The following is a 21,155-nucleotide window of genomic DNA, read 5'->3' as shown; positions in this document are numbered from 1 at the left end:
CCATTTCTACTTTTTATCACAGATTTTATTAACAGGTGCTGAAGAAATATTATTGGAAAGATGGAGGCAAAGCTTTCCTTGGTTTTTGCTTCTGACTTGAAGAGTCACTAGAAGCCTCAGGCCCTTCAGAAATCTTGAGTGGGAAGAAGCGTTATGGCAGGCAGGATCTTGTGGACCCGTGGAAATCAAGAAGCCATTGATTTTCTGTGCAGAATTCTGCATTGACTAAAACCCTAAGGCCTATCTCCCAGAGCTTCGACAGCTGTTTAGTCAGATAATTGTGTCCGAATTGATTATGAAAATAATAGACCAGCCATAAAGCAGCATAAAATATTATGAAACTATTCCAGAAGTTCAGTAATATCTTTGGGACCTGCTCATAGCCCAAGTTTTGTGAATACTTCTTTTGTTAAAAAAATTTTTTACTTTACCAGCGCATTGCAATTCTTTTCCATCAGTGAATTTCATTCTGCAGACTTTTCAGAGCATCTCATAATCAGTCAACAAATCTATTTCAAATGTGTTTGTTACTAAGCAACGGTTGCTAAGAGCTTCTGTAATTAAGATGAAAGTTCCAAGGTAACAATGCCCAAACACAGCACCATTTTCACCATTTTCTGATAATGCGGGAGTAGGATGGCTAAAAGTGAAAGAAGAATCTACTCTATGGAAAGCATGGCACCTGAAATTTCTGAAGATAATGGCTGTCCTCTAGCTTATATGAGAGAGAGTGTTTGTGCTTTACTAATCAACCAGTCATTTTTTTCTTGTGTGGCTGAAATGTACATTCCAGACTTGAACAGGTAGAGTATGTGTTGGGGGCAGGTTTATACTGCATGGGTGTGCTAAGACAGGGCCACGTGGTGATGTAAATGATGCTGCCTGACACGTGCAGCTATAAGAGGGGTGAACGGAGTACCCTCTGCATGAAATAAACTTCCTTTGCAGTTATCACTGACCTAGATTAAGCAGCGACGCAGGCCTGTTCTGTACTTTGTTTAACAATGCACAGTTTCTTTTTCTTTTGGAGATTTGTAAAGGAAGACTCAGATGAATTTTTCCCTATTCATGGTGCCTGGCTCATAGCGGGCGCTTAACAAATGCTCCTCTTTGCCTTCCCACTCCATTTTGTTCCAGGGGCGAGGAGGGGGTTAGGGTTTCCATGGTGACCTGTTGTTGAATGACCTCCTTTCAGACCTGTTGTTAGATGCCCAATGGGCCCGAGCTGCGGTCCAGAGAGCCGAGCCTCACCTAATGGAGGGCTTTGCTGGTAAAAGAAGATTCAGTCAGTCCAAATCAGCAAGCAATTACTGAGTTACTCTCCAGCTGCCGGAGCCCTTGGCATTTCCCTACAGGGTTTGCCTGCAGGTTAGCCTTGTTGCAGGCAGAATGGATGTCAGCCACCAAAGAGTACTGACCGGTAGATCTGGTTCTGTTTTGGTTCCATACTTTATGTTTGGGATGTTCGGCAGGTCATAACCTCCTTGGATTTTAATTTCCTCATCCTTACAGAGTGCACAATAACAGCCACTTGGCTCATATTGTAGGGTTGGCATAAGAATGAGAGGAGATAGATTATGTAAAGTGCTATGAAAAGGTGTATACATATTCATTTATTCAACAGATATTTACCGAGTGGTTCCTAAGTGTCAGGCACTATTCTAGTTCCATAATACAGTTCATGTCAGAACAAATCAATAGATCTATTTAATCCTTTTTAACGGCATTTTAATATCCTATAGAATAGGTGTTCCATCATTTATTTAACCATTCCCCAATTAATGGACATTTAAATAAATAGTGCTGCATTGAACAGCTTTATACGTATAACTTTGGCATATGTGAGAATATTTCTGTAGGGGAGTAGTGAAAGAGATTTTGCCAAGCCAGAAGGCTTATATATTTCATATTTTGTTGGCCACTATCAAACACACCAAAGGGCAATAGCAACCTACTGTCCCAGACAACATGTAAGAGAATACCCATCTTTCCCTATCTTGTGAATCGAATCTTTCCAATTTTACCAGTTTGCTGGATGAAAAGTAATATCTAACGGTTGTGTTATTTTTGGTTTCTTGTTCTATCCACTAGCATCTTTTATTTTATTTTTTTGCCATTTTTACTTCTGTGGTTAGCCTTTTTATCTACCCCTTTTTTTGTGCTTGGAGAGACATCTTTTTTTTTTTTAAATTTGAAGGGGCTTTTTATATACTTGAACATGTTTAATACTTTTTCATTTCATTTTATATACTTTTTCATTGACAGGAGAGAGCCCATGCTAACCACTATTTTACAGAGGAGATGAGAGACATATGAAGTGAATAGCTAGTTATAGTCACTTGGCCTTATATGATGGGGCTTGGGTTGGAACCTGGATCTTCCTATTCCAATCTGCCTTTTTTTCTTTTTTCATTTTTTGAGACAGAGTCTCACTCTGTCTCCCAGGCTGGAGTGCAGTGACATGATCTCGGCTCACTGCAACCTCCAACTCCCCGGGTTCAAGTGATTCTCATGTCTCAGCCTCTGAAGTAGCTGGGATTACAGGCACGTGCCACCACACCTGGCTTATTTTTGTATTTTTAGTCCAGACAAGGTTTTGCCAGGTTGGCCAGGCTGGTCTTCAACTCCTGACTTTGGGTGATCCACCCACCTCGGCCTCCCAAAGTGCTGGGATTACAGGCGTGAGCCACAGCACCCGGCCCCATTCTGATTTTATTTGAGCAAGAGGGGGTTATCTGGGAGGCTCAACTGGCCAAGGAGGGTGGGTTACCTTGTAGGGCGATTTGGGTGGTTGAATGCAGTACCAGGGAAGCCACTGGGTTAAGGAAGGGGAACGGTGCCCAGCACAGGTTTCTTCTAGTACCAGCAGCCATCCAGCCCCATCTGCAGGTGTTACCTAATCCTGGGAAAAAGTGAAGGTAACTGAGGGCCTGAGGGCAATGACTGTGTCTTTGTTCCTTAGGAGGTGGATACAAAGACAAAGGAGGAGTAGAGTGACAGCCCCTTGGCAGTGCCACCTTTCTGCCCTCCAAGGGCACAAACAGTGCTGCAGATGCCTCTCATTACAGAGACCAGAGAACATGACTGTTGTCAATAATCACAAAATACTTGAAGTAAAAATCCTTCTCTCCTTGTTGGAGTTTTCAGTGGTATCTTATTCGAATAATCATCATTTCTTTTTTTCTGATTGAATAATTACCATTCTCCTTTTCTGTGTAAAAGAGTAAACTTGATATAAAGTTTTTCTGGAATGGTCTTATTTTAAGCTTTTTTTTTTCTTTTCTTGTCTTATCCTGATCTGGCTTGTGATGTTTTTTGATGGGGCTAAGTCCTAGAATAGAAAATCTAGATGTATTTATTTGTTCATAAAGGCTGGAAGCAACCTTCAGAGCTCTCTGGTTCAAGTCACTTATTGAACACGTAGGGAATCTAAGATCTGGGGAAGTGGGGTGGTTTGCCAAGGCACTCAGTTATTCCAGATTGAAGACTAGAATTTGGGGTCCTCTTCAACTGTTTTGGGACTTCTGATTGGGCCATTTTATATCTTTCTGATATTTGTCTATGTTCTCCTTTCTTTTACCTTAGGATTTCTTACCTTGAAAATGAGTCTGGTTGTACTTATTGCATTGAATTGTTGTGCTAAGTAGTTGATAAAGCACTTTTCACGTTCGATTTTTTTTTTTTTTGAGATGGAGTTTCACTCTTTTCACCCAGCTGGAGTGCAGTGGTGCTATCTCAGCTCTCTGCAACCTCCATGTCCCGGGTTCAAGCTATTCTCCTGCCTCAGCCTCCCAAGTAGCTGGGATTACAGACACCCACCACCATGCCCAGCTAATTTTTGTATTTTTAGGAGAGACAGGGTTTCGCCATGTTGGCCAGGCTGATCTCAAACCCCTGACTTCAAGTGATCCGCCCACCTTGGCCTCCTAAAGTGCTGGGATTACAGGTGTGAGCCACTGGGCCTGGCTTCATGCTTAAAGTTTAACCTCCCTTTGAACATGTTTATGAAAACTCCTCTTTTTCTACATTCACATTATGCATATAACATGTACTTAGTTGACCCTTGTTGAATTAATAAAAGGATAATTGTTAGGTATTTCTATACTTTAATCACACACACCCACACACACACACACCCCACACACACTTAAGTCTCAAATTCACCACTGTATAACTACCTAAAGATTATATAGTCCGGCCATCCCCAACCTTTTTGGCACCAGGGACAGGTTTTGTGGTTTCCACAGATGTTGGGGGTGGGGGGCAGGAAGATGGTTTCAGGATGAAACTGTCCCACCTCAGATCTTCAGGCATTAGTTAGATTCTCATAAGGAGCACAACTGGGATCCCTCACACGTGCAGTTCATAGCAGGGGCCATGCTCCTGTGAGACTCTAATACCACCACTGATCTCAGAAGGCAGTAGCAGTAATGCTCGCCATACCGTCTGCCGCCCTGGGGATTGGGGGCCCCTGATATAGTCTATCTCCTGTTTTCAGGCATGGAGTATTTGAAATATTAAAAGTAAATCATTTTCCCATGATTTTAAATAGAGAAAAGGATCCCACAATTTCCCTTAGATGCTCATTTGGATTTTTCATAACTGACGCTGTTGGAAAACTTCTTTGTCTTGTTTAGTTTGTTTCACAGGTGGCTGTTGACTCCTGTGCTTGCTTGTTTGCCCAAGTATTCTCTTATACACCCTGAATGGGTAGTTTTGCCATGGACTGAGTGGTAAGGCGATCTGGAATTTCTGGGGTGGTGTCCTGTGGTGCTGTCAGAGTAAGCCAAGCTGGAGTCTGTGTGGCTGCAGTACATAGGTGGCTCAGGCTGTGCTAGTAGACAGGGCTGGTGCAACCCAGGGTGAAGTCATAAATATTTCTAGGCTATTTGGTTGGTCCGTCTGGTCATGGTCTCTGAGAAAGGCTGGCATATTTTAAGTCAGATGTCTGTGTATTAGGAATACCACCAAGAGTGAATGCTTAGGAATAGTGGGTTATATTACCAAGGAGAGTGCTAAGAGAATTGTTGTTCCTACAAGTTTCGCCACTGAATGAGGTCTTTTGTCCTATTACAGAGAGTGATTCAAAACCCTTTAATCCCGGCCAAGCTGGAGTTGATGTTTGGATACCAGGGGCAGGGCCTGTCTTCTACCTAGAAGGATATAGTATTATGTCAAGAGGAAGATTTTCTAGAACAGGAGTTCTGCTGAAGGTGTGGGAGGTGGAGTGGGAGAATAATCCTGGACCTCAGGCACCCTATGGGTAGAACCTTGGGACAGGTATTTGCTGTGAACATCTCACATACTTTGCATCAGAGCTTCATCCAAAGGGATGTTATCAATTTTGGGTTCAAGGTAGAGGAAAGATTAACATACTTCAGATAACACACTCTGAGATTTTCTGACTTTTATTAAGAATGGGAATTTTCCCTTTTTTTCATTTTATTCAATCTTGTTCTAGTCTCTTAGATTTACTTTTTCAGCTTTTAACCATCTTTTTTGTGTTTCTCTGTCAATGGGTGATTTTTGATGTTCAAGGGTGGCATTAAAAAAACAACAACACTTTTACTTTAAATATTAGTTTTTCATTGTTTCAACTTTTATTTTGATGTAATATTAGACAAACAGAAAAGTTGCAAGAATATCATGAAAAATTCTTGTATGCTTTTTTCCAAATTCTCCAAATGGTCATATTTTGATACATTTGTTTTATCCTTTTTCTCTATATGCTATTTTTTTCTCCTGAAACCATTGAGGTAACTGCAGATAAGATGTCTCGTTGCCCCTAAATAATGCACTGTGTATTTCTTAAAAACGAAGGCATTCCCTTACATAAATACCATATAACTTTCAAAACTGGGAAATTAACATTGATACTGTCATATTATCTAATCTACAGACCTCGTTCAGATTTCACTAAATGAAACAATAATGCCATTTTTAGCAAAAGAAAATCCAAGATCATGCAGTTTATTGTTTCATGTCTTTTTGGTGTCTTTAATCTGGGACATTTCTTTCTTTTCTTTCATATAGTGAGATTTTTGAAAAGCATAGAGCAGGTTTTTTTTTTTTTGTCAAATACCTCTTGTTTTATATTTATTTGATGTCTCCTCATGATTAGATTCAGGGTTTCCATTATTGATGGGACCAAAATGGATATTAGCTTTTTTTTTTAAATTTTACTTTAAGTTCTGAGAAACATGTGCAGAACGTGCAGGTTTGTTACATAGGTATACATGCGCCATGGTGGTTTGCTGCACCTATCAACCCGCCATCTAGGTTTTGAGCCATGCATGCGTTAGATATTTGTCCTAATGCTCTCCCTCCCCTTGCCCTCCACTCCCCGACAGGCCCCCATGTGTGATGTTCCCCTCTCTGTGTCCATGTGTTCTCATTGTAATTCATATTAGTTTTAAATGGATATTAGTTTTTAATTAGTATTGATTTATTCAAGTTGAAAACTATATTTTTTCATTGTGTGATTTTATTTTACTGTAAATGTCTTGTTATTCTATATATAAATCTAGAAAATAGAGTATGAAATAAGAACAAATCATTTATGGGTGTTTGCTTTAAATGATGCTTGATAAACTCAGGCTGGACAGACTAAATTCCCATTAATCCATTCAGTTTGTAACTTAATTACATCTTCTTAAACATTTAAAATTGTATTTGTAAATAAATATGTCTAATCTCCTTTTTAATCACTTTAAATGCCTGATAAAGCAAACCTGAAGACCTTAGCAAACACTTTCCTAAGTATTTGAATAATTCTTGCAAATTGAAAATGAAATGTATAAATATGGTAGATTCCTCATTCTTCCAGACATTCTAATATTGTTTGAAAATGCTCATATTTTCACTGCTTACTCAATCACATCTAAAATCAATTCAAATCTGGCTCATTTTCAAAGATATCAGATTCTCAACCATTCCATACACCTTATATATTGTTATTATTTTACATTTATTTTGAGACAGAGTCTCGCTCTGTCAACCACGCTGAAGTGTAGTGGAGCAATCTTGGCTCACTGCAGCCTCCGCCTCCCAGGTTCAAGTGATTCTCGTGCCTCAGTCTCCAGAGTAGCTGGGATTACAGGCGCCTGCAGCCACGCCTGACTAATTTTTGTATTTTTATTTTTTATTTTTTGTAGAGACAGGGTTTCAACATGTTGGCCGGGCTGGTCTCGAACTCCTGGCCTCAAGCGATCTGCCTGCCTCAGCCTCCCAAAGTGCTGGGATTACAGGCGTGAGCCACCAGTGCCTGACCACGTTCCATATACTTTAATCCCTAATGTATGAAGATTATTCTGAGCTTCACACAAAGTTATTAATACTGTGGCTTTCATAGACTTTGGCATTTCTATATTTAATTCCATACCTTCCCAAGGTTGCCAAGACAAATGTTGCACTGTGGAAAGCAGGTCTATAATGGGAGTTGGGTTGAGGTTACCATGCTAATAGGTGCGACATGTGCTAATATGTGCCTCTTATACAATTGTTTATCTGGCAGAGATTTGGGGTTGAGGAACCATATGTCCACATTCTTTTTGGACTACAGATAAATCCATTTCATCATTACTATGACAACATGAGGCTAAACCTCATATAATTGCTTTGACAACAGATAGTGGTCCACACCCTTCAGATGCGATGGATTTTCAACCTTGGTCTCCTGGGTTGATATCCTTATGTTCTTCTTTCCTCTGATTTGAGTGGACGTAGGGTATCCTCATCCAAATTGCAACCGATTTCCCCTCCTGCTTGATTACATTCTGCATTTCTTTTGCTCTTGGCAGGATTATATCATCATTTTATTCTGTCTGATTGGATTTTACATTTTCTTTCAAAACCTTTGGCCACAACTCCAAAGCTTCATGCTAATGAAAATGCCCTTCTCTAATTTCTTCATGTTACTTTGAATTATAGGCTTTAGAGCTTGACTTAGATTCCCAGAAAAAGTTCCACTAGTGCTATGTAACTTGATTATAAAAATTCCTAGGCCAGCCGTGACTCTCAACATCTGAGAGCTCTGTGTACATATTGTAACTAGAGATGACTGAGCATGTTCTTTTTTGTTGTTGAATTGCTTTCAAACAGATTTGAAGGCTAAATTACAAATGAACAAATACAATCAAAGTAGGAATAGATCACGTATAAGAACATCATGAAGTCATGGATAGTGGCTGTTATTTATTACGATGTGCTATTTACTTTTGGTAATTTAATTTAATTTTGCTTACTTAGAGTGTCTGGAATGATAGTAATCGCTCTCTGTTTTCTTGGCAGATATTCTGTCCCATTAATCTTTTTTTTTTAAAATAGTTTAGTTTGGTGTCATTACTAAAAGTACATGTTTTGGAGTCAGCTGCACTTGAGTTCAAAATGGAGTTTTGCAGTTTTTTAGCTGTGTGACTCTGGGCAAGTTACCAAACCTCTCGGAGCCTCCTGTGGGTACCTTGCAGGGTTGTCATGAGGATTAGGCTGATTTTGGAACACATAACATAGAACCTGGAGTATAGTTTTTTTAAAATAATGTTTATTATTCACACTTCCCATTTTTGTCATGTTTCTGTCCTCATCCATTGCTTCTGGTCTTCCTCACCTCTCCCGATGACATTTTATTGAACCCTGACCCCTCTTTTTGTTTCTCTAATAGCTGTGCATTGCCTCTATTCATTATATGTTTCTTCTACCTTGTAATCATGGTAGAGGCAAAGTGGACAGTCCATTTAATATAAAGATTTCTTCCCTCTGTCTCCTGGGAGAGCCCCTCAGTTGCACCTTCTGGGCTTCTTTGTGTTGAGCTTGGTGGGAATCCATAAGCCATCATTCCGCTCCACCTCAGAGGCCATTCCTTGGATGCATCTGTTTCCCCTTGATCGTGGAAATTTCCAGTGGAACATGCACACATTTTGCAGTGTTTACGGTGAGTTGGGACAGTGCTGTCCGTTGTCCCAATAATATAAGACTGTTTTGGTTTCTACTGTTTTCGGAAGCCAGATTCATGCTCCCTCCTACCTTGTTCTTTAGGGTTATAGACATCATTACCCTCTAGGTGGAGGACTTGGCAAGGAGGAGTTGACCACTGACCATTGGAAATCTCGATACCCACCATCCGCAGCATGCTGGGCTCCTCTCCATCCACTACCAGTTCCTTCCTTTCTTCCCTTCCATTCTCTTCCCTTCCCTTCCCTTCTCTTTCCTTTCTTTTTTTTTTTTTTTCAGGGTCTTGCTCTGTCACCCAGGCTGGAGTGCAGTGGTGTGATCCCAGTCTCCCAGGCTTAAGTGATACTTCTACCTCTGCCTCCCGAGAAGCTGAGATCACAAGCACATACCATAATGCTCAGCTGGTTTAGTTTTATTTTTTTGTAGAGATGGCAGAGGGGTCTCACTATGTTGCCCAGGCTGGTCTCAAACTGCTGGCCTGAAGCAATCCTTCTGCTTCAGCCTCCCAAAGTGCTGGGATTACAGGCATGAGCCACCATGCCTGGCTCACTTCCAGTTTCACTTAGCTTAGGTTGTGCCACCTATCAGAAGTGGCCAAGGAGGTAGTAACCTCAGTGACCAAGACCTTGAGTGGATTTTAAAGACTGAAAACCTAATGGGGCAGCAGTAGCCATAGTGTTCTTAGACACGGAGCAGGAGCAAACTGGAATAATTCTACAGATTTCTACTTGCCCAGGGCAAAACCAGATTGGTCCTGACTGATGTTTTCTCAGTTTTTCAGAGTTATAAATGAACACCAAGGTTATACGAACAGTTAACAATGAAGACTAAGCATGCAAGAATAGCTGTGGCTAACTGAAAACAGCAGTTCTTTGGATGGATATTTGTTATATACAGACTCTTATAATGCCAATTACTATTAAGTACCAGATGCCAGATACTTTGAAAAAATATATTTCTTTGGATTTTAACAACCCTTTGAGACAAATATTATAATTATCTCCACTTTTACAAGTAAAAGGTTAAATTCATTGCCCAGAGTCACATGGCCAGTAAGTGATAGAGTCAGGACTAAGACCCATATCTACCTAAGACCAACGACCATGCTTTAATCACTTCCCTGTAGACAAATGGCACAAGGAATTTTCTAACAACTAACTTAGTGGGATTTTTCCTTGCCAAATTAAGAAAATGTTATGCCAGTCAGGGAAGTCACCAGAAAGCACTGATTTAAAGAAGAACCTATCAACTCCAAAAATATTGTCTCTAGATGTCCATTAATTCTACCAATCCATGACTCATTGGGGGCAATAAGCAACTCCTCCATCCAGAGACGAGTAAGAAGCTATGTCAGTCATTTTGCTCTAGATAGGAATTAATTTACCCAGATTGCTTTCCTAACAGCAAACTGCAATGTACTGTGTGAATAAAATATTTGCTGGTTTGGGAAGGAGAAAGTGGAGGTGGTTTTGGAACATGGAGACCCTTTAGAGTAGGGTAGGCTTTGGCGAGCTTTGTCCAGCCGTAGGGTAGAAAGTATAGAGGAAGGCAAAAGGGAACTTGGAAGGCTGAAATAGGACAGGGATACAGAAGGAGAGGTGGGGAAGCTCCAAAGACAAGTTCACCTCTCTCCTGCTTTTGCTGACTCTGAGGATTCTTGTTGGTGGATGATGAGGATGAGGGTTTGAAATAAGAAGTAAAAAGGGCTGGGCATGGTGGCCCATGCCTGTTATCTCAGCCCTTTGGGAGGCTGAGGTGAGAGGATCGCTTGGACCCAGAAGTTTGAAACTGCAGTGAGCTGTGATGGTGCCACTGCACTCCAGGCTGGGCAAGAGAGTGAGACCCTGTCTTTAAACAACAACAAAAAAGTAGGAAGAAGAGCAGTCCTTGGATTTCAACAGTCACCAGTCGTATTTGGGGCTTTCTTAAAAATGGAGATTTTGGAAATATATTACTAGAGAATTGGATCCAGCAAGTGTGGAGTGGACCGAGGAACTTGGATTGTATCAGTCTCACTAGGTGATCTTAATGCAGATGCCTTGAGGACCAAACTTGTGGAAAGTTTGGGTTAGAGTATCTTCCACTGGGCTGGTAGGCAAGTCTATACCCAACCCAGGATGTGATCCTGTGGCTTCTGTGAGGTTGGGGACTCCCTGGTTGAACAGCTGAAGGTGTTTGAATTGAAGAAGGGCTTCCTCTCTTTGAGAAATGTGCTTAATCAATCCAGGCAAAGCTTTTCAAGTTCCAGAAAGTTCTGCCTCAGGGATAGGCTGCCTTTTTCTTCCTTGCCTCTTAGCTAATTAATTTCTGGCTCCATCTCTCATCTTGGCCGGGTTTGAGGAGGAAGAGCTGGATTTCCAGCTGCACGGAGAGCCAAGAAAAGTAGGGTGACCACTGTAAATAGGACCTTCAGCACTGAGGCTGGGACAGTCCCAGACCCACTGGGATGGTGAGTCCCCTCCCTGTACAGAAGCCCACGTGGTGTAGACCCCTCACCAATTCTACTCAGCTACAAAAAGGCTGTGCCATGATGTCCCAGGCCGGGGGAATCACTCACTGAGTAGATTTGGTGCACCCATAGGAGCTGTTTCTTTTTTCTTTAGCAGAAAAGCGCTTTTCAGTTTAGTTTCTTTGGCTTGTTTCCTGGAGTTGCAGGAGGCTGATTGTTGGCAGCATCACCTGGCCTGAGAAGTAACTCCTCAGTGCTTCCTTTTTGTCAAATATTATGATGTCAAGCATCATTGCCAGATTTTTTTTTTTTTATCTCCACTGAGGCTGTAACTAGGATGTAAGTTCACTGAGACTAGAGAAATTAGATCTTCAAACAGCCCTTTGGAGGATACGGATGGGGAAGTACCACACAAAGGAGTTAAGGGAGGATGGGCTGTCCTGTCAGCATTGGCCCTGTGGCCTCGCCCCACCCAGTGGCTTTACTATTTGCCTAGAGAGATTGTACTATATTCTTACTGAATTCAGTTTGGAAGAGGAAAATGTGTTTTCTTGAATGAGGAATGTCCCCAAGGTTGAGTTCAGGCTGTTTTCCTCTCAGCTTGAGCTCTGGGATGAAATAGGGCCTGTTACACACAAAGCTCTGTTTGAACTAAAATGACTCACAAGAGGTGTCCAGAGGAAATGAAAGAGTGTACTGGAACCTGGACAAACGTTGCCCTCGATGGAGGGTGGAGCGGGTGAATAATCGAGCTGAATAATCCCATGTCTGGTTTTTTAAAAAGGCATAAAATATTAAGTGTGTGTGATGTGTGTACATAGACCACAAACGGATTTTGAGAGGAATTCATAAGAGAAATTCTGAAAACTGTTTTAAGCACGGCAGCATTGCAGAGTAGCGTACCTTCCAGGGGAAAAGAGAACAATGTTCTTACAGATGAATGAATCCTGATGTTTGTCAGAACTCAGTAATCACCCAAGACATGATTTGATCCCAGAAGGTTTCCCCATCTAATTATATTGCGCATCTGCTAATATTAAAAGTAATTTGCGGCCGGGCGCGGTGGCTCACGCCTGTAATCCCAGCACTTTGGGAGGCCGAGGCGGGCGGATCACGAGGTCAGGAGATCGAGACCATCCTGGCTAACACGGTGAAACCCCGTCTCTACTAAAAATACAAAAAATTAGCCGGGCGTGGTAGCGGGCGCCTGTAGTCCCAGCTACTCGGGAGACTGAGGCAGGAGAATGGCGTGAACCCGGGAGGCGGAGCTTGCAGTGAGCCGAAATCGCGCCACTGCACTCCAGCCTGGGCGACAGAGCGAGACTCCGTCTCAAAAAAAAAAAAAAAAAAAAAAAAAAAAAAAAAGTAATTTGCAATTGCTAAACATACACTAATTGATGGAATAGTTGTGAGAGTAGGAAGGAAAATGTTCTAGAAGCTTTCTAACTGGATGGACATCACTTTTGAATGGAAACTTGTCCAAATCCGGAAAATTAGGGATCGACCGTGTAAAAGGTAGTCCTTGGAAGAAGACTTAAAGTTGCTTATAATGTGGGTTTACATGATTGAATAGTGTCTTCTAAAATTTAGGAAACATATGCAGAAAATTCTGGAAACAAATGAGACTAAGAGAATTAATCCTGCCCTCTGTCTTTAGCATTACAAAGGGTTTTTAACACTGTTGCTAGATGACCTGGAAACAAAAATACTGTAGAAAATAAGAATACATTGTCTTTATAAAACAGCTTTGAGTCTAGGAGAGTAGGACATGACTTAATTCAACTGTAGTCTTATTTTCTGGTGGGATGGAAAATTTGGCACCTACTTAGATTGTTTTTTTTTTTTTCTTGAGATGGAGTCTCACTCTGTTGCCCAGGCTGGAGTGCAATGGCACGAGCTTGGCTCACCGCAACCTCTGCCTCTTGGGTTCAAGTGATTCTTCTGCCTCAGCTTCCTGAGTAGCTGGGACTACAGGCACGTGACACCATGCTTGGCTAATTTTTATATTTTTAGTAGAGACCAGATTTCACCATGTAGGCAGGCTGACCTCGAACTCCTGACGTCCAGTGATCCACCTACCTCAGCCTCCCAATGTGCTGGGATTACAGGCGTAAGTAAGCCACTGTGCCCAGCCCTTTTAAGAATTTGCCTTTGGTAAATGTGTAGGTCTGTGGAAAACAAAACAGAGATTGACTTATACACAGGACAAAGATGACCATCAGCATCAAGTGGTCCCCAAGCTCCTTAAGGTTCTCGGATTTGAGGCAGCCACCTGGGAGAATCAGAGATGTCATCATGACAGCCACATCACCCAACCAAACCCTACACGGCTATTATTTTGAGACATAGGTTTCCTTGGAAACTATTCCCTTAGGATTGATATGATGGGATCTTTCCTGATAATAACAGCTAATATGTACTGGGTGTTCACAACGTGCCATATGCTGTTCTGAGTGCTTTGCCTTATATTCATTCACATAATCCTTCCAACTCTATGAAGATTCTCTGTTTTCTCTTCTTAGTTTAAGATGGGGAGGATCTGATACACAGAAAAGAGAATAACTTGACTCAAAGGCACACAGCCTGTAGAATTAAGATGGAATCTGGCTTTGGGACTTGCTCTTCATCAACCCCTTATGGACTGCCCCACACTGATTGGGGAATCATAGAGAAATTGTAACAGGTCACATTTCACCCACAGTAAGAAGCCCCCTCCACTAAGCCTGGCCTCCCAAGACACAGTACATTTTCCCTTTCATGATTTAACCAGTAATTTCATTAGGTTAAAAACATCATCTCCTTTTCTTACCTTGAAGCCATGACTTCTACTGAGGTAAATGGTGTGAGGGCTGCAGCTTCAAGAATCAAACTGAAAGTGTCACAAAAAGAAAGCTGGTAAAAGAGTAAAATTGGACTCCCACCTCACACACATAGAAAATTAACTCAAAATGGACTAAGGACTTAAATGTGAAAGCTAAAATTATAACACTCTAAGAAGAAAACGGAGTAAATCTTTGTGACTTTGGATTAGGCAGTGGTTTTATATATAATGCCAAAAAACACATGCAATAAAAGAAAATACAAATTAGACTTCATCAACATTTAAAAACACCTGTCCTTCAAGGACACTCTCAAGAAAGTGTAAAGACTACCCGTAGAATGTAAGAAAATATTTGCAGATCATTCTTCTGATAAAGAACTAGTACCCAGAATCTATAAAGAATGGTTACAACTCAGTTATTAAAAGACAAGTAACCCAATTAAAAATAGGCAACAGATTTGAATAGACATTTCTCCCAAGAAGATTCACGGTCAATAAACACATGAAAGAAGGCCTGGTATCATCACTCTTCAGGGAAATACAAATCAAAACCACAATGAGACACTTCATACCTCCTAGAATGGACATAGTGAAAAAGGTGGACAATAACAAATGTTGGTGAGAATGTGGACAAAATGGAACCCTCACACATCGCAGGTGGGAATGTAAAATGGTGCAGCTACTTTAGAAAATAGCCTAGCATTTCCTCAAAATTTAAACGAAGAATTACCATATGATCCAGTAATTCTACTTCTTGGTATATATCCAAGGGAATTGAAAACATACGTCCATACAAAACCTTGTACATGAATGTTCACAGAAGCATTATGCATAACAGCGAAAAAGTGGAAACAACCCAAATGTCCACTAATTGACGAGTAGATAAACAAAGTATGGTACATCTATACAATGGAACACCATTCACCCCTTAAAAGGAGTGAAGCACTGATCATGCTGTTAATATAACATGATGAATCCTGAAAACATTAAGCTAGATAAATCAGACACTAAAGGCCACATATGATATGATTCCATTTATATGAAATGTGCAGGACAGGCAAATCCACAGAAACAGAAAGTAGATTAGCAGTTACCAGAGGTTCTTGGAGAATAGGGATAATGGGGAGTGATTGCTAATGAGTACTGAGTTTCTTTTTGGGGTGATGAAGATGTTCTAGATTTATATAATGGTTATTATTGCATAACTTTGAGAATATACTAAAACTGACTGAATTATACATTTTAAAAAGATAAATTTTATGGTATTATGATTACATGTCAATATAAATATATGCATACATATACAAAAATGAAAAAGAAAGCTGTATCTGTCTTTTTGCAGAAAGTAGGAAGCAAAGTTAGCATTGACCATTCAAAAAATACAACAGCAGGAAAGTTTTACCAATTTCACTTTGGGCACCCAAGGGCCCTGGGACCCAGCTCCTTGCCAAATGAACCTTTCATTTTCTTATTTTTTTCTTCTCCTTATTCCTTTTCCCAAACTTTGTGGTTGGAGGAAATATCTAGTTCAGTGGGGAGAAAAAAGATGCTGCTTCTGTTTCAATCTTGAAGCAGTGTTCTATGTCATGACCTGTTATACACACCAGAGGTTCTACATGGATTTGAAAACAATAACATATGGAAATGTTGTCTCTTTCCACATTGCTTTTATTGGTTTTCTGCAGTCCTGTGCTTTTCTCCAGCTGGGTTGTTTTTTGCTTTGATTTTGTTACTTCTGTTTGTTTATTTATTTATTTGTACAGAGAAAATTATCACAGTGAGCAGAGTACAGGCCCACTGAGACTCAGCTGTGGAGGATACAATATGATCAATTTCGGTCTGGTTTTGGCATTAGGGCAATGAGGGTGTCGTAAGAATGAGTTAGGAAGTATTCCCTCTGCTTTTATTCTCTGAAAGAGATTGTAGAGAATTGGTATAATTTCTTCCTTAAATGTCTGGTAGACTTCACCAGTAAACTAATCTAGGCCTTGTGCTTTCTGTTTTCAAAGATTGTTAATGATTGATCCAATTTCTTGAACAGATATGGGCTTCTTCAGATTGTCTATTTCCTCTTGTGTGAGTTTTGGCAGATTGTGTCTTGCAAAGAACCAGTCTATTTCATCTTGGTTAATAAATGTGTGAGCATAGGGTTGTTTGTAGTATTCTTTTATTATCCTTTTAATATCTATGGCATCTGTAATGATGGCCCCTCTTTCATTTATGATATTAGTAATCTGTGTCTGCTCTCTTTTTTTCTTAACCTGGCTAGAGGCTTATTGATTTTATTATCTTTTCAAAGGACCAGTTTTTGGTTTCATTGACATTTTTTTCTGTATGGAGTCCCTGCTTTTCAATTTTATTGTTCTCTGCTCTAATTTTTATTATTTCTTTTTTTCTGCTTACTTTGTATTTAATTGGCTCTTCTTTTCCCAGTTTCTTAAAGTGGAAAGTTAGATTATTAATTTTCAATCTTTTTTCTTTTATAATACGTGCATTCAATGTTATAAATTTCCTTCAGATCACTGATTTTGTGGCATCCCACAATTTTTGACAAGTTGTATTTTCATTTTCATTCAGTTCAAAATATTTTATAATTTATCTTGAGATTTATTCTTTGAACCATGTGTTATTTAGAAGTGTGTTATTTAATTCTCCATATATTTCAGGATTTTCCTATCTTTTTGTTATTGACTTCTAGTTTAATTTCATTGTGATCTGAGAGAAGACATTGTATGATTTCTATTATTTTAAATTTGTTAAGATGTATTTAATGTGGTCTGTCTTGGTGAATGTCTCATGTGGGTTTGAAAAGAGTGTGTATTCTGCTGTTGTTGGGTAAAGTAGTCTATACATGTCAATGATATGCTGTTGATTGATGCTGGTGTTGAATTCAACTATGTCCTTGCTGATTTTCTGCCTGCTGGATCTGTCTGGTACTGATAGAGGGGTGTTGAAATTTCCAACTGTAAGAGTAAACTCATCTGTTTCTGCTTGCAGCTTTATCAGTTTTTGCTTTGTGTTATTTGATGCTCTGTCATTAGGTGCATACATGTTAAAGATTGTTATATTATCTTGGAGAATTGACCCCTTTATTATTATGTAATGGCTTTCTTTGTCCCAGATGACTTTCCCTGTTTTGAAGTCTACCCTGTTTTGAAATTAACATAGCTACTCCGGCTTTCTTTTGGTTAGTGTTATCATGATATCTTTTTCTCCATTCATTTACTTTAAATGTATATATGACTTTGTATTTAAAATGGGTTTCTTGTAGACAAAATATAGTTAGGTCATATTTTTTTGATCCATTCTGAAAATTTCTGTCTTTCAGTTGGTGCATTTAGATCACTGATGTTCAAAGTGATTATTGATATAATTGGATTAATATCTGCCGTATTTATTACTATTTTAAATTTTTTGCCCTTGTTCTTTCGTTTCTCTGTCTTATACTCTTTCTAATTTTTATGGTTTTAATTGTGCATTTTATATGATTCTATTTTCTCTCCTTTCTTAGCATATCCATTATACTGCTTTTTAAAGTATTTTTTTTTTAGTGGTTGCCCTGAGGTTTGCAATATACAGGTAATCCAAATCCTCTTTCAAATAGCACTATGCTACTTCATGGGTATATGAGTACCTTATAATAAAATAATTCTAATTCTTCTAATTCCTCCCTCTCGTTCCTTTTTGTCATCCATTTCACTTATACAAAAGCATATATGAGTGTGTCTGTACATAGATATTTATATACACATATATACATACATAAAATATCTCTATATAAGCATATATAATTGAATACATTGTTTCTATTATTATTTTGAACAAAATTCTGTAAGGTCAATTAAGAATAAGAAACCAGGCATAGTGGCACATGCCTGTATTCCTAGCCACTCAAAAGGCTAAGGTGGGAGGATGGCTTGAGCCCAGGAGTTTGAGGTCAGAGCCTGGGCAATATTTTATTTTTTATTAAAAAATAAAATAAAATAAAAAAGTTTAAAAATTTTTTAATTTTACCTCTACTTATGCCTTTTTAAAAAATGTACTTTCTTTCTTATGTAGATCCAAGTTCCTGACCTTCATCATTTTCTTTCTTTAAAGAGCTTCTTTTAACATTTCTTGCAAGGCAGGTGTATTGGCAACAAATTCCTTTAATTTTTGTTTGTCTGAGAAAGTTGCTATTTCTCCTTCACTTGTGAAGGATAATTTAGCAGGGTACAGAATTCTAGAGTGGTGGCTTCCAAACTGCTTACGTGTGGAACCACACACTGAAAGTTGTGCACCTGTCATTGTTTCTGAAACTTTGTTGTTTCTAGTTTATATGCATGTGGCTTATATGATATTCAGCTCTTACTTAGCCCACTGACAGCCTTAAACCCTGTATGTCCTTCTTTCATGCTGTTCATTGAAGATGGAGATTCAAGTGGGAGTTTGAGGACCATCTTTTCTGTTTTTTTTCAATGTTATATTTTTATGCTTTGAGTACATTTTCACTTTTGTCACACTTTTAAAAAATGTGTTTTGACAATTATGGGATAAGTTGAGAGTTGAGATTTGGAAAAGGTGTTGATGATGTTCTCTTGTTCGTCTTCCTTTTTTTGCTTTTGTTCTCTCGCCCTTTCCATTCTGAACTTTATTTTCTAAACACCCATTTCTTTTATATCTTTAATAATTAAGGATCCTTACTGTGGATTTTTCAGCTCTGTATGTTTACAGATTCTTAGTTGTCCTGTGTGTTATCTCTTTAGATTAAATTTAATCTGATACAGTAATCAAGGTTATGTGGCTCAGTGTGTCATTCCTTCCATATCACATGTGTAAAGTGTACATGAGTATTTGAAATGCTCTTGGGGGTGTGTGTGTGACATTTTTGGTCTAGGGAGCCTCTTCTCCTTTTTTACATTTAGGTTAACTCATCCAGTGCAGAAAACCCCACTGTAATTACTGTAATCTATAAGATTATTATGTAATCCTGTTTATTTGTTTTTGTTGTTTCAAGAGGAAGAAAATGTCTACGGTCTTCAAACATACATGTCTTACTAATGGAGGGAAGAGAGAAAACAAGTGATGGTTGGTGTTGCTCTTTTTTAAGAATTAAAAAAATTTACTGTTTGTGTTTCCTTTGAATTTGGTTATAATGAAATGAATGTGTGCTGGGTACCATAAGAGCAGATTCTAGTCCCAACCGAGTCATTAACTTCCTTTTTACAAAAATATAGATGCCAAAATATTTTAGTATGCATTCCTAACAAATAAGTACCTAGTTGTATGTATAAATACCTACAACATCAATATTGCAAAACATTAATAATCATTACTTAATTCCTTTTAACACAGTTCATGTTCACATTTTATTGGTTATCTCTTTCAATTGCAAATTGCAAAGTCTTTTGTTTTGTTTTGTTTTGTTTTAGTAGTTGCTCAAGTTAAGAGCCAAATTAAGTACATTTATTCAATTGGCAGCTTTGTCTCTTAAATATTTTTAAATTTATAATAGTCCCCTTCCACTCCTTTCCCCCTTTTAATTCCCTTTATTTGTTGCAGAAATCAGGTTTTTGCCTTATAGCATGTCCCACATTCTGGATTGGGCTGATTGCTTCCTTCCAGTATCATTTAATTTGTGCCTCTATCCCCATGTTTCATATAAACTCATAGATCAACAGGCCTGATAATATTCTGGCTCAAATTTTCTTTTTTTTTTTTTCTAGGCAAGATTGCTGTATAGTTGGTGCTATGTACTTTCTAGTATATCTCATTGGGAGAGACATAGTATCTGTTTGTCCCAACTTCAGTGAGTTAAGATTGGTCAGAAGATTTAGCTGTATACCTGGTCCACCATTTATAAGGTTCCTCATCAACCATACATTACCTTAAGTAATGGTTTTTGCAATGGACTTCTCTAGAAGTCACAAACTGGAAATTTTTTAATCCCATCATTCTTTCTGCATTTATTAGTTGGAATTCTTTAGTAGGGATCAATTTTTCATCATTACGTATTTGGTATCTTGAAATATAGTTTGAAAAGAAAAAGCAAGATCCATTTGTCATTATTTTCTGTTATTGATCCATTTTCTGAATAATGAATTGGGGTCCTGGCAGCCTCCCTCAGTGGGGATCAGGAAATTGTTCTCTACTTTTTTTGGGAAGAGGGAAAGGAGTGGGAGGAACATCTTATCAACTCATTATAAAACCATGGATGTGTTTGAGTGTATTGAATCAGTTGCAGTAATTCCTATTGATATTCATATTGTCCCATCTTTGGCCAGTGGAGATTTTTTTTTCTTTTTTTGATACAGGGTCTCCCTCTGTCACCCAGGCTGGAGTGTAGTGGAACGATCTCTGCTCACTGGAACTTCCCCGCCCTGGGTTCAAGCGATTCTCCTGCCTTAGCCTCCTGAGTAGCTGGGATTACAGGTGTGCACCACCATACCTGGCTAATTTTCTTTTGTTTTTAGTGGAGACAGGGTTTCAGCATGTTGGTCAGGGTGGTCTCAAAGTCCTGACCCTCGTGATCCACCCGCCTCAGCCTCCCAAAGTGCTAGGATTACAGTCATGAGCCACCGCACCTGGCCCAGTGGAGGCTTCTTCTAATTGGTTTGTGTGTCTCTTTGACACTCTTAATCTGAGCCATTAACTTTTGGGCAGCAGTTTCCTCCTCTTTAAATAATTGGGTTAGTTGGTCTTTATGATTCCTTTTAGTTGTAGCTTCCCTTCCAGAAAAAAAGATGGTGTATGCTAATATTCTACGACTAAATCTCTTATGCTGAAAATCTACTATTTTTGTTTTTTCCCTCTTTAGAGTCCACACACTGGGTGAACTAATGCATTTGAAAATATAGAATGCTTTTGTTTCTCTCTCTCTCTCTGATCTTTTAGCTCCTAGTTATGTGACACTGGCTTGAGAGGGGTCCACACTCTAATCTCAGTATCTAGGTAAGA

General features: G+C 39.1%; 2 protein-coding genes and 1 long non-coding RNA gene across 4 annotated transcripts in view; 2 read left to right on the top strand and 1 right to left on the bottom strand.

Moving 5' to 3' along the window:
* LOC134806983 (LIM zinc-binding domain-containing Nebulette) overlaps nt 1-21,155 on the top strand; it is a 214,141-nt gene that overhangs the window by 26,828 nt on the left and 166,158 nt on the right. The window lies entirely within an intron of this gene.
* The window catches only part of LOC129136258 (uncharacterized), a 66,275-nt gene that overhangs the window by 20,025 nt on the left and 25,095 nt on the right, over nt 1-21,155 (bottom strand). The window contains exons 3-4 of one of the 2 annotated variants that reach the window (XR_010146818.1): nt 14,208-14,267; nt 12,790-13,566 (exon numbers count right to left, since the gene is read on the bottom strand). This is a non-coding gene — a long non-coding RNA (uncharacterized LOC129136258). Of the gene's footprint in view, nt 1-12,789; nt 13,567-14,207; nt 14,268-21,155 lie in introns of those variants that run through there. The other variant, XR_008537734.2, reaches the window with a different exon arrangement.
* C10H10orf113 (chromosome 10 C10orf113 homolog) overlaps nt 1-21,155 on the top strand; it is a 34,221-nt gene that overhangs the window by 6,347 nt on the left and 6,719 nt on the right. Inside the window, exon 2 of the mRNA XM_054660811.2 lies at nt 23-803. Coding sequence (XP_054516786.1) covers nt 637-803 — 167 coding nt within the window. The 5' untranslated portion in view covers nt 23-636. The remainder of the gene's footprint in view (nt 1-22; nt 804-21,155) is intronic.

The sequence above is a fragment of the Pan troglodytes genome, chromosome 8, assembly GCF_028858775.2.
Source record: "Pan troglodytes isolate AG18354 chromosome 8, NHGRI_mPanTro3-v2.0_pri, whole genome shotgun sequence".
NCBI classification, from domain to species: Eukaryota; Metazoa; Chordata; class Mammalia; order Primates; family Hominidae; genus Pan; species Pan troglodytes.
The sequence above is the reverse complement of the archived record's forward strand: the minus strand, read 5'-3'. Positions and strand labels throughout refer to the sequence as shown.